Source organism: Microtus oregoni, unplaced genomic scaffold (assembly GCF_018167655.1).
Source record: "Microtus oregoni isolate MIOR12 unplaced genomic scaffold, Mior012 000005F_ref0000423, whole genome shotgun sequence".
Classification (NCBI taxonomy): Eukaryota; Metazoa; Chordata; class Mammalia; order Rodentia; family Cricetidae; genus Microtus; species Microtus oregoni.
In genome coordinates this window covers 927,284-940,576 of record NW_024543064.1, presented here as the reverse complement: position 1 = coordinate 940,576, position 13,293 = coordinate 927,284, and the positions used below count along the sequence as shown (strand labels likewise).

Here is a 13,293-nt window from a genome sequence, read left to right as displayed (position 1 = left end):
AATGTTGTGACTACATGTCTCAGAGTGATAATGTGATTGACTGTGTGAGTTATCATTTTATCATGTTAGTAAAGCCTTTTGTCACCTTCTCCCCCCCCCCGTTTATATTGGGTATAAAAGCTGTGGAAAAATAAACATAAGTCAATTTCAGGATTTCAGTAATCACTGGAATACCCTCCCAGTAATATTCTATGTTTTCTGTCTTATTTTTATGCATCTTCATATTCTTTACTTACTATTTCTTCAATTCCCATGCCCCAACCTTGGAAAGAAGTGATTTTGTCAAGGCTGGTCCTTGACAGGAGGGAGAGCAACTTCTCTCGCACAGTGGGAAGCAGAGCTAGTGATGCCCTGACCAGGAAAAGGTCAGTATGGGTGAGCCCCTAGCCCACTGGAAAGGTCCTCACCCTAGGACAAGCCTGAGGTGTGAATGAAGTCAGATCTAGGCCAGAGCTCTGGGTATTGTGTTTTTCAAGCCAACTGACTGTAACACGGTGGACAGCTCGTCTTGGTCAGTGCTCTATTGCTGTGAAGAGACACAACGACCACGGCAACTCTTACAAAAGAAAGCATTTAATCGGGATTCGCTCACAGAGTCCATAATTAGCTTGGTGAGATGCATGGCGGCAGGAAAAGAGAGAACTCTGGGACTGGTTTGGACTTTTGAAACCTCAAAGCCCACCCCCAGGGACACACTTCCTCCAACAAGGCCACCCCTACTAATAGTGCCACTCCCTAGCGGCCAAGCATTCAGATCTAAGAGCCTATGGGGGAGGAGGGGAAGCATCCAGCTTTCTTCCGTCCAAAGATTCCACATTGTGTTGCCATGCCCATTTCTATACCCTGCACCTAGGTGCAGAGGGACACTAGGTGCCCAGATTTCCAGCTGATACCTCCATGCCAACTGGATGAAGGGTCTGGGTAGTTCTAGACCTGACATACAGGTCCCTGAGGTAATCATTATTTTCTACTTTGCTGAGAAATTCCTGGGCACTCTTACAAGGATGAGGCAAGAGTCAGGGGTTTGCCCAGCCTAAGAGGAAGGTAGAAATGGGTGATAGGGGGATATATCTCTCAAAACCTCTGACCTCCAATGGGAGCAGAGATCTCAGTAGACCCTATCCAAGTTTTCTACAAATGGGTCCCTCCAAGTTAGTGATGAGGCACGCTGTGGCTGGGTGGGAGACTTCTGATTCTGACCTGAGCCTTACTGCCCATGAGACTGGTCCCCCTCAGGTTTTTCAGGAAGACCAAGACATAGTCTAGGAAAGAGCTCTGTGGGTGTGTGGGATCGTACGATCATCTATAACACAAGACGTAGGACCCAGTGAATATTTTCCTTTTCCTTTCCCAGGTAAGGTTACCTCGAAGGTGTCATGAGGGGGTCGGAATCCATAGGACGGTTGGCTGAGACCCCCCCTCACCTCCCTGTTCAGTACACAGTCCTCAACAGTAGAACTTTCAGCACCAGGGGGGTCCGGCTTCTCCCGTCGTTAGGCAGGCAGGCCTAGCCAGGTGACCTGTGCCAGGGTAAGACTGCAGTGGTCCTGGAGTGTGATCCTTCTTCCCTTTCATCCGTGGAGCAGCATAGCCGTTGTGCAAGATGAGTTGTTTCTGTCTGGTTGTTTTGCGCTTTTTGAGACTGGTCTCAAGTTCGCTAAGTAGTCAAGGATGATGGCCTTGACTTTCTGATCCACCCTCCCAAGAACTGGGATGACAGGTCTCTAGGGTGTTTGTTTTATTTTTAATCTTGTTTTCATTTTGAGGATCTCACTAAATTACCCAGCTTGACCCTGAACTCATTTGGTAGCCCGAGTGGGCTCTCTTTTAAGCGGCTTGGATTCTATAGACCTGCACCGCACGACGCAGGGTGGGCTTTTTTGCGAGGGGCGTTTTCTTTGGTCCTGACCCTCTTCACGCGCCAAAGAAGGGAAGGAAAACCGATGGGACGGAGAAGGAAGAGTCAACCTGCAGCTTCTCTTCGGGTGTGCAGTTAATTCCCACCAAGACAAAGCCTTGAGGATGCCAACTGTTCCAAAGATGCAAGAGTTCAGGGTGAAGTTACATTTCAGTCCTCGAGCCTAGTCCCTTGGTCAGAGCGGGGGCCAGCATCAGATAGAGGGACCATCCCTCAGGGGTCCTCATTGATTGTGGCCAGGGCCTGTCCCCTGCCCACGGTAAGTGGACTCTCGTGCCGTGGGGTGCGGTCCAGCGAGGGTTAAGGGGGCGGGGACGCGGGGCAGCCCCGCCTCTGCCGCTGGGTCCGAGAGCGCACTGGGCGTGGGCGTGGGCGTGGGGCGGGTTGGAGCCCGTGGCGGCTGAGGGCCCTGCGCGGGGCGGGCGCGGGAGCGGCTGGGGCGGCGCGGCCCGCGTGACCCTCCGCTGCTCCCCGTGCGCTCGCGAGCCCGCGCCCCGCAGCGCCGGCCCAGCCGCAGGATGCGCGCTCCGCCGCTGCTGTTGCTGCTGGCCACCTGCGCGCCGCCCTCCGGCGCCGCTGTGGTCCCGACGCCGCCGGGCTGGGAGCCGGCTTCCGACGCGCCCTGGTGCCCCTACAAGGTGCTGTCCGAGGGCCCCGAGGCGGGCGGTGGGCGCCTATGCTTTCGCAGCCCCGCTCGGGGCTTCCGCTGCCAGGCGCCGGGCTGCGTGACGCTGGTCTCGGCGGGTGGTTCTCTGCGCGCCCACGTCCTGCGCAACCGCAGCGTGTTGCTGCAGTGGCGACTGGCTCCGGCCGAGGCGCGCCGCGTGCGAGTCTTCGCGCTGAACTGCTCGTGGCGTGGCACCTACACACGCTTCCCGTGCGATCGCGTGCTGTTGGGCGCCTCCTGCCGCGACTACCTGCTGCCCGACGTGCACGACAGCGTGCGCTATCGCTTGTGCCTGCAGCCGCTGCGCGCCGAGCTTGCCGCCACCCAGCCAGAGCTCGCCGAGTGCGTGGAGTTCACCGCCGAACCGGCAGCTATGCAGGAGATCGTGGTGGCCATGACGGCGGTGGGCGGCTCCATCTGTGTCATGCTGGTGGTCATCTGCTTGCTGGTGGCCTACATCACCGAGAACCTCATGCACCCGACCTTCCGGCGACCCAGTCTGCGCAGGCAGTCCTGAAGCGCAAGGCGACCCGCCCATCTGGGTTCCACCTGCCTAAATGTGCTGAGACCCTAGGCCCTTTCCCTGCTTCCCTCTCATTCTCTCTCCCTCTTTACGATGCCCATGGAGGGCCTAATGGAGACTAGCCCATGCAGGGACCTTGTCATCATCCACGACCTTGCCAGCCCCAGCTGGATGTCTGCTTTCCAGACTCAGGCCTCAGACTGGCCATGGGGCCCAGACTAGAGTGTCAGCCGCGTCCAGGGATCTTCCCCATCTCTAGAGTCCTTTTCGGGCCAGCCAGAATATACAGCCCCTCTGTCAAGAGCCACTCACTGGCACCCAGGATCATCAACCTGAACTTTCTTCCCGTGCCAGGTTGTCAGAGCTTGGTCGTGATCGTTGCCTGGTCCCTTTGTGCTTCGCAGAGGGGGAGGAGTGACCTCTGGATCCTGTACCCACCCCACCTTACCCAGTGGGCTTAGGTTAGCTTTGTGCCTTAGTTTCTCTGCCCCACTGCAGGAGCCACCCATCATCCCTCAGCTGTCCATAGGGAATTGTGGCTCTGAGACTGGCTGGCTTATGCATGCTTCTGGCCAGAGGCCCACTGAGGACACACCAGCTTCGAGATTTTCAGGAGTCTGGGGCAGGGGTTCACAGGTCCTGTTTTGTCTTCCTATATGGGTGTCCGAGAAGCCAAGAGCCATGATGTAGCTCAGCAGACTGGGCCCAACGTCCAGCTGCTGCATCCAGGGGTGAGTGCCCTCCACCTTAGGAGGCTGGGGATTCACCCTTTTCCTTTCGCTTGTACTGCCTTGATTAGGACTTTCCCGGTGGCGTGTGTGTGTGTGTGTGTGTGTGTGTGTGTGTCTGTATGTCTGTGTGTCTGTGTGTTGGGGAGGGGACTGTTTGGGAGGGCAGCTGAAGGGATCATGAGGGCTTTAAGGAAAGCTGCCAGCCTTGTCCAGCCAGACTCTTAACTGTGGTCTGGATCCCAAGCCTCAACCAACTTGAGACCTCAGTAGCCACAGAGCCAGCCCTGTCCTTCTTCTACTAGAGTGGAGAGCCTGAGATCTGACCCCAGTGACGTTGCCCCTCCATCTGAATGGGCAGAGGTTGGCCGTGCCTACCTCCTGGCACACAAAGGCACCTGGCTGAGGTCACCCAGCCATCTGATGATACTGGGCACTGGAAAGGGTAAGGTTCTGAGCACTGGACTTGACCCTGGCTATTTTCCCTCCACTCGCACCCCAGCGACCACGATGACCTGAGCCCTGGCTGGCAGCACTGTACCCTACCTCTCTGTCTTTGCTCTGCCTGCTCCCCAAGAGGCACTGGTCAGTTGCCAACATCTAAATGTCCATCACTCTCAGACCAAAAACACTGTCTTGTGTGTTTATTTGGGATGTTGGAGGGAAGGTGATGCGGGTAAGGGAAGGGCCTCTCGAGCATCAGTCCAGTGGCTGGCCCTGAACCTTTCCCGGTGGGGATGGGATGGGGGTCAGCCCCAGGCAGTGTTCACTGAAATGATGACTTGACAGTTCTGGCAAAAGGACAGGTAGGGTGTCCATAGCTTGTTTGTCCACCCCCAGACCTTGGGAAAGCATCTCTTCCTAGGCCAGCCGTACTGGGCATGGGGGCGGGGGATGGGACTGGCAGTGGTTCGAAACAGCCTCAACATACAGTGATGAGCCATTTGAACTGTGAGAAGCAGCAGGCAGGCAGCACTAGAAAGGGGTACCCTCTCCAGCATGGGGCTACTGCGTGAGCCACTCACTCTTCACCTGGAATGTCCTTGGGACTCTTGTGCTCCTGTGACCCCGAAGAAAGCAAAAGCACAGGCAGGAATGAGCCAGCTCGGATGAGTGACTCATCTTGAGGGGGTGGGAGAAGGGTTGTGGGTGTACGGATGTGCCTGCACTCATCTGAGGGGTGGAGGACATAGCAGGCTGTCTAGACAGCCAGGACAGAAATGGGAGGAGTTTGCAGTGCAGCTGCTGTTCTTTGGGGGACCTAGGCTGTTTTTATGAGGTGTATTCTGGTGTCTTCAGCCAGCATGGACAGAAGTTGGTGTTCTGGAAGTGCCGTATCTGAAGTACCGTAGTGTCCAGCTTCTAGCTCCCTGGGCACAGTCTGGTGCTAACATTCTATGTGACCTCCTTTGGCCCTCGACAGGATTCAACTGTAGCTCAGTGTTTAGAATGCTTTCCTAACACTGAAAAGGTTCTGGGTTCAATCTCCAGCACCGTATAAATTGGGAACCATGGCAGACATCTGTAACCCCAACACTCAGGACGTGGCGAGTGGAGGATAAGCAGCTCAAAGTCAGATGAACGTGATGGTGCATGTCCTTGATTCCAGAAATTGGCCAGAGGCGTGCAGATCTCTGCATTCCTGACCAATCTGGTCTACAAAGTGAGTTCCAGGACAACCAGGAATGTCACACAGAGAAACCCAGTCTCGAAGAACCAGAAAAAAAGTTAAAGGCCAGGGAGAAAGAAAAACAACACTGTAGATCTTAGTGCGTAAATGTGGCTAGTGTGACTGAGGAAAATTTTGCTTTTCAGATAGGGTTTCTTTATGTAGTCCTGACTGCCACGAAGCTTGCTCTGTAGACCAGGCTGGCCTTGAACTCCCAGAGATCTGCAGCTGGTTCCCCTGGCTGCTGAGATTAAAGTGTGAGACTCCACCTCCTGAGTATTGCAGATGTGTACCACCGCTCCTGCCTGCCTTCACAGTCCTCTTCCTCTTCCCTCTTTCTCTCCCTCCCTGCCCCTCCTGTTTTATTTTTTGAGACAGTCTCTTGTAGCCCCAGATAGTTTCCAACTCATTAATCAAGAATGAGCTTGAGGGGGCTGGAGAGATGACTCAGAGGTTGAAAGCATTGACGGCTCTTCCAGAGGTCCTGAGTTAAATTCCCAGCAACCATATGGTGGCTCACAACCATCTGTAATTCGATCGGGTTTCCTCTTCTGGCATGCAAACAGAACACTGTATAAATAATAAAAGAAAAAAGAAACTATTTATTAAAAAAATGAGCTTGAACTCCTTCCTTGGCCTCTCAGGTGCTGAAGTAATTGATGTCCCACCGGACATGACCTTATATAGTGCTGGGTATCAGATCTAACGTTTTGTATCTAGGTAAGCATTCTACCAACTGAGTTTCATCCCCCATCCCAGTTTTGAAGTTTCTAGTTATACCTTCAGCTTCTCTGATCTTCTATTCTACAGGGAATAGTTTACCATTAATCCTATCCAGTGCCAGGTGGTGGTGGCACACGCTTTTAATCCCAGCACTTGAGAGGAAGAGGCAGGGAATCTCTGTGAGCTCGAGGCCAGCCTGGTCTACAAAGCGAGTTCCAGGACAGTCAATGCTGTTGTGCAAAGAGACCATCTCAAAACAGCAACAAAATCATGCCCAGCACCTTTTTTTCTATTTGATACACAATATGTATCGTAAAAGAACAAATTAATTTAAAAACTACAAAATTTAAGATAGGTGTGGTGGTTCAAACATATAGTCCCAGAAGATGGAAATATGGAGTCAGGAAAATTAGAAGTTCCAGGGAAGTCTTGGCAATTTGAGACTATCTCAAAAAACAAAACACAGGTTGGTGAGAAAGGCACACTAGGCAAAGGACCTGTCAAGCCCGAGGATCTGATTTGATTCCGAGGATTCACACAGTGAAGGAAGTGCAGTAGTTTCTAAGATTGTTGTCAGCCCCTGCGTGTGCATGGTCCATGTGCACACACACAAAATAAAGGAATGTAAAAAAAATTTAAATCTCTGTCTATGAGCCGTGAAGTGGTACCACACACCTTTAATCCCAGCACTCGGGAGCAAAGGCAGGCGGATCTCTGCGAATTTGAGGCTAGCCTGGTCTTCAAGAGCTAGTTCCAGGACAGACTCCAAAGCTACAGAGAAACCCTGTTTCAAAAAACAAAACAAACCACAAAACAAAAAACAAACAAAGTCTCTGCCTATTGCCAAACATGGTGGAATAGTCACAAGACTTCATTACTTTGTAGGCTGAGGCAAGAGGATTGCTTTAACCAGCCAGGTTACAGAGTAAGCTCCTGTCTAGGCTAGGGATTAAATTTAGGTCCTACATGTTGGTCAAGTGCTCCTTCCACTGAAGCTGCGCCCCCATCCCCTCAACAGTTTTCCTTCCTATGTTTCTTCTTCCCTTCCTTTCTTCTTTTATTTATTGTTGAGACAAACTCTCACTGTGAAGTCATGGCTGTGCTGGAACTTGCTAGATAGACAAGTCTGGCCTAGAACTGACAGAGATTCCCCTGCCTCTGCCTCCAGGATGCTGGGACAGAAGACGTGTGCCACAATGCCTGGCCCCTTGACATTTTCTTAACCCAAATGCATACACACACACACGCAGGCTGGGCATCACCGGTGGCACATGCCTGTAATTCCAGCACTCAGGTGGGGGAGAGTGAGACAGGAGGATTACAAATTTGAAGCTAGCTTGGGCTGCACAGTGAGACCCCGCCATAAAAGCTCAAAAGAAAAAAAAAGGAAAGAAAACCTCTTCTCTATTCTATCTGCAGGTACTAACTCAAGCAAAATAAAAGTATTTGTACGAATTGTTCACACACATATAAGGTATCTGTAATCTGTAATAGCCCGAGACTAGAGACGAGACAGCCCAAATACCCGTCTGCAGATGACTGAACAAAATATGCTATGTTTAAACAATGACAAGCAACATGGCAATAAGGAAACTTGGCATGGTGGCATGTGCCTCTAATCCCAACACTTGGGAAGCAGAGCAAGTTCAAAGACTGCCAGGGTTACACAGAAAAACCCTGTCTCCAAAATAAATAAATCAAAATAAAAGATAGGCACTGGTGATGTGAGGGAGAGGGTCAGGAATTCAAGGTAATTATCACATATATGTTGACTTTCTTTGTGTTTGTTTTTTGAGACAGGGTTTCTCCATGTAACAGCCCTAGCTGTCCTGGAACTAGCTCTTGTAGACTAGGCTGGCCTGGAATTTACAGAGATCTGCCTGCCTCTGCCTCCCGAGTGCTGGGATTAAAGGTGCGCACGGCCACCACCACCCGGCTTATATATATGGACTTTGATGCTAGCCTGGACTACATGATACTTTGTAACTCTAAAATGCACAGATTATAGTAAGAGGAAACACTGTTACTGCTGTCTGGGTAGTAGTGAGTTGTCTGGGGAGATGACTGAGTGTTGGAAGAGGGGAAGGCAGAAAAGGTTACAAAGTGGTATGAAGAAAAACATGTTTTGTTGATTTCGTAGGTATAGTCATATATCTAGAAAGATAACCCAAGTTTTTTCACTTAAATGCTATATTCGTGATTTACTAGGTTAGTTTTATTATTCTGGCTATAAAACATTGTTCTAGCCAGACATGGTAGCATTTTAATCCCAGCACTTGGGAGTTTGAGGCCAACCTGGTGTGCAGAGTGAGTTCCACACCAGCCAGGGCTACATAGAGAGACCCTGTCTTAAAAAACAAGCAAACAAACAAAAAACAACTGCCCTCGGTTTGGAGAATTGGCTCAAATTTAAGAGAAATAGTTGGTATTCCAGAAGATCTAGGTTGGATTTCTAGCACCCATGTGGTGGCTCACAACCATCTGTAAGGATAGTCTCAGGGATTCTGATGTTCTTTTCAGGCCTCCGGGGGCTCTAGTCATACACACACACACGCACACACAGAGTTTTTCAGGTTAGGTTTCCCACATCATACTTTTTAAAAAATATTTTTATTTAACTTTATTTTATGTGCATTGGTGTGAAGGTGTCAGATCCCCTGCAACTGGATCTTCAGACAGTTGTGAGCTGCCATGTGGGTGCTGGGAATTGAACCCGGGTCCTCTGGAAGAACAGTCAGTGCTCTTAACTACAGAGCCATCTCTCCATCCCCCCACATAATACTTTGAGACAGTGACAAAGTCCAACTCAGCAGTCTTGGTGGGTTGAATACCCAGTGTGCCCCAAGCTGTGATGTCACTTCAGCCCTTGCCTTCAGTACGATCTGGGAGCACTCAGGTGAAGACCTATGAAGAGACAGTAGCTTTTGTTTTGCTTTGCTTTAGAGATAGAGATCAGGTAGCCTAGACTGGCCTCAAATTCTCTGTAGCTGAGATTAACCCTGAACTGATTCTCCTGTGCCCATGACCTAAATACTGAGATTATAGGCATGTACCATCCTACCCAGTTTGGGACAGGTCTATGCATAGTAAAAGATGGGATGAAGATGGATGGTAGAACTCTTGTTCAGCATGTGTAAGGCCCTAGGTTTCATGTATGTGTGTATGTATGTGTGTGTGTATGTATGTATGTATTATGTATGTACGTAAGCATTTATACATGAACTCCTTGAGGGCTCAGATTCTATAAGCAGAGCATATAGCTCCAGAAAGAACAATCAGAAACACATGGGCAGGTTGAATGTGGTGTTGGGGGCAAAGGACAGTGGGGTGAGGAAGCAGGAGGGGAAGGCTTTCTGAAAGAAGGGCATCAGTTCTACTCAGTCAGTGACTAAGGTGACTGAGCTATAGCTGGGCGAGCAGGGCAGGTGTCTACTAAAGAGACAACAGATGGGAGCAGCTTGTGCACCACAGAAAAAGGCATGGGATGAGCAGGTATGTAGCTGTTCAGCCAAGTTCCAAGACAGAGCAGAGAGGGGAGAGGTTGGTGTCAAGACAGTAATGCCTTGGCTGTGCTGGGATTAAAGGTGTGCACCACCACCACCCAGCTCAATCCTTATTCTCAAATGACTGCCCAGTTTCACTTTGACATTCTCAGTTTGGTAAAGATTCCTTGGACATTGATAACTATTCCTTGGTCCCACATACAGGTTTTTTTTTTAAAAATTTCGTTTTGCTTTCGTTGTTTAGACAGATTCTCTCTACCAGCCAGGTGGTGTGGTACCTGCCTTTAATTCCAGCACTTGGGAGGCAGAGACAGGCAGATCTCTGTGAATTTCAGGTCAGCCTGATCTACATAGGGAGTTCCAGGGCAGAGCTATACATTGAGACTGTCTCAAAATACCAGAAACAAAACACAACAACAACAACAACAAAAAAACCCAACCAACCAAAAGCCCAAAACAAACAATCAAAAAGGTACACCATTCCTAGCAATGGGATCTTAAAACAGTAAATATTGCAAAAGTGGGGAACGTGTCTTCATTCATGCCTCAAGCCCCAAAGTCTGACAAAACAAATGAATGCTTCTTCCTTTCTTCCCTGGGGTTTTTTAGGGTTTCTGTGTAGCCCTGGCTGTTCTGAGTTAAAGTACTGGGATTAAAGGCATGCACTGTCACCTGGCTCACGTGATTCTTTATACTGTCCCCTTGACCGCATCAGAGAGGCCCTTAAGGATTTTTGGCACCTGGTTTTAACAGAGTCCCAGACTTTAGCACTGACTGTTGGCATGCTAGACACCATTCTGCCCTTAAACCTCGCACATGGGCCCCGATACCTACCAAAATAGAAACAAAGACGTGTTCCATAGTTCCAGAAGAGTCCCTAAGAAAAAGTCCCTAAATGTACTAATCTTGCTTTTTGGCTTCTGTAGTTCTGCTTCTTGATAACTGAAATGTGCCAACCAAGATATGTGTTTTGTACACAAAAGACAGAGCTGTAAGGCTCAAGGCTACGTGATTTGGGAAAGTTCTCTGTGCAGCCCTTGGGCAACAATAAAGACTTTCATTTTGTCACTAATAGTGTTAGTGTGATGGTCTCTGGTGGGCTTATCTCAACATTCTCAAACGTTTTCTTCTCAGAAACATGAACAATGATGGCAGACTTCACTATCAGTGAGTATGGTGCCCCGACCATGAGGCTTCTGAGTTTCTTCCTCTCCAACAAGGGCCTGTTTTCCACCCATGCCCACAGATCTGTTGTCACAGATACTCAGACACAGGTAACATCTATGTCCTTGTTTCTGTTTCATTCTGGAGAAAATCCGTGCATTTTAGTGAAATCTACAATTTAGTGTGAAGTGTCACTAATATTTTGGCGTGGGTGTGTGAGTTTACACGGGTTGGAGAAATGAAGACTCAGAGAATGAACATAGCCTCTGCGGCTGCAGGGGGCTCAGTCTGGGTGAACTGCAGCTCCTTCCTTTCTCCTCTCAGCTCCTTTATTTTTTTCCTGTATTTACACTTTACTAGAAGATTTCCATATCTCAAAACAAACTGATAGAAGCTTCCCAGCAATACAATGCCAGTTGCAAATACCTGTTTCATGTGGTACCGCGGTTTTCTGGTTTTCTTCTAAATCAAGTTTTGCATAGGCTTTGTATCTGTGGGAAACTCTCAGTCAGGATTCACATAGGACAACAATTTGTAACTCAAAGGAAGGCCTGGAGCTGTGTGAAAACTCCAGAGCTAGACCAGATGTAACCCAGCAGGGTTTCATGGCTAGTGGAGGTTGCTTGCTGTCCCTCTGGTGCTGGGCCCTAGGGACATTCTACCACAGATCCCCTTTTTTCCTACACAAAACTTAATTTTTGAAGGTTATGCAGTCATATAATATATACAGCTGTTGACAGAGGTTTCTGTCCTGCCCAGTCCCTCAGCTGTTCAGTCCCGAAGAAACACACAGAGGCCTCCGTCAACAAATGTGCCAATGTGGACAATTATATCCACATAAAACCTGAGAGAGCGTGGGACGTAATTCTAGACACAAAAGAACATTGTTAAACACGGCTTCTTGGTAGCAGCATTTTCTCAGGTGGGGCTCTGTTTGCTAGAAGAAAGAACATCTCATTTAAGAGAGGCTTCCTGACTCATCTTGAGTTGCAAAAACATCGCAGCTCTTTTAAGAGTCCCCCCCCCCTAAAAAAAAAAACAAATGGTGTTTATGTATAGCGGACAGCGTGCTTCTTGGTGGTGGCAGCAACCTTAAAACTCCAGGGAGTTGTGGCAATAAACATGGCTCCTGCCAGAACCTCCATCAGTAAGCTAGGCTCTCAGAAAGCTAAGGAATGGGGTGGATCCAGCCTTCAATGTCATCGCTTTAATCCTAGCCATATCACTTAGCAAATTAGTCTCATGTGGTCAGAAAAAGAGTTATACAGTAAAGATAGATTCAAATGGAAAAAAAAAACCTTTAAACGGTTTAGAGTGTGTTTAAAAATATATGTAGACTTGGTAGAGAAAAGAAAAAGGATAAAGTCTTTAGAGAAAGAGAGATAGAATTTGGGTATTGCAGCACATACTTTTAATTCCAGCACTTGGGTGATATGGGAGAGTTGTCTGTATTCTGTCAATCATGTTTCAAATAACCGCTGATTGGCCAGGCAAGGAGTATAGGCAGGAAAACCAGACAGGAAGTAGAGGTGGAGCAAAGAGAACAGGAGTATTCTGGAAAGCAGGAAGTTCCCTCCACATTCCAACCCAGACCACTGAGAAGCAAGATGTAATCTACTCAGCTGAGAAAAGTACCGAGCCATGTGGCTAACATAGATAAGAACAATGGGTTAATATAAACTATAAGAGCTAATAAGTAGCCTGAGCTAATGGGCCAATCAGTTTATATCTAATGCAGACTCTCTGTGTGATTTCTTTGGGGCTTGCCAGTTGTGGGGTATCTGGCAGGACAGAAATCCCCACGAGCCCTGGCCCTCATGTTACAAAATGACACCCAACCTCATGTTACACTTGGGAGTCAGAGGCAGGAGGACCTCTGTGAGTTCAAGGAAAGTATGGTTTACAGAATGAGTTCCAGGACAACCAAAAATACACAGAGAAACCCTGTCTCAAAAAACCAAAAATTAGGGGCTGGAGAGATGGTTCAGAGGTTAAGAACACTGACTGCTCTTCCAGAGGTCCTGAGTTCAATTCCCAGCAACCACATGGTGGCTCACAGCCATCTATAATGAGATCTGGTTCCCTATTCTGGCATGCAAGCATACATGGAAGGAATGTTGTATACATAATAAATAAATACATCTTAAAGTAAACCAAAAATTAAAAATAAATAGAATAGAGTTTAGCCGGGCCATGGTGACATATGCCTTTAATCCCAGCACTCAGGAGGCAGAGGCAGACAGATCTCTGTGAGTTAGAGACTGGCCTGGTCTACAAGAGCTAGTTTCTGTTGTTCTTTTGGTCCCTGCCCTAGCCACGCCCACTCCTTTTAACTCCTGACCTCCGCCCGGCCATCGCTCTCTTCCTGCTTTCCCTCTCACACCGGGCTTTGCCTCTC

General features: G+C 48.9%; 1 protein-coding gene across 1 annotated transcript; it reads left to right on the top strand.

Moving 5' to 3' along the window:
• Window positions 1-2,170: 2,170 nt before the first annotated feature.
• LOC121448792 (fibronectin type III domain-containing protein 10) lies at window positions 2,171-4,966 on the top strand. The gene is made up of 2 exons (XM_041652998.1): window positions 2,171-3,839; window positions 4,142-4,966. Exon 1 carries the CDS (start codon window positions 2,437-2,439, stop codon window positions 3,100-3,102), a length of 666 nt encoding a protein of 221 aa, XP_041508932.1. The 5' UTR covers window positions 2,171-2,436; the 3' UTR covers window positions 3,103-3,839; window positions 4,142-4,966.
• The last annotated feature ends 8,327 nt before the right edge of the window (window positions 4,967-13,293 follow it).

Excerpts from the sequence above, each read along its gene's own strand:
- LOC121448792 (XM_041652998.1), top strand. The coding sequence starts at position 2,437 with ATGCGCGCTCCGCCGCTGCTGTTGCTGCTGGCCACCTGCGCGCCGCCC.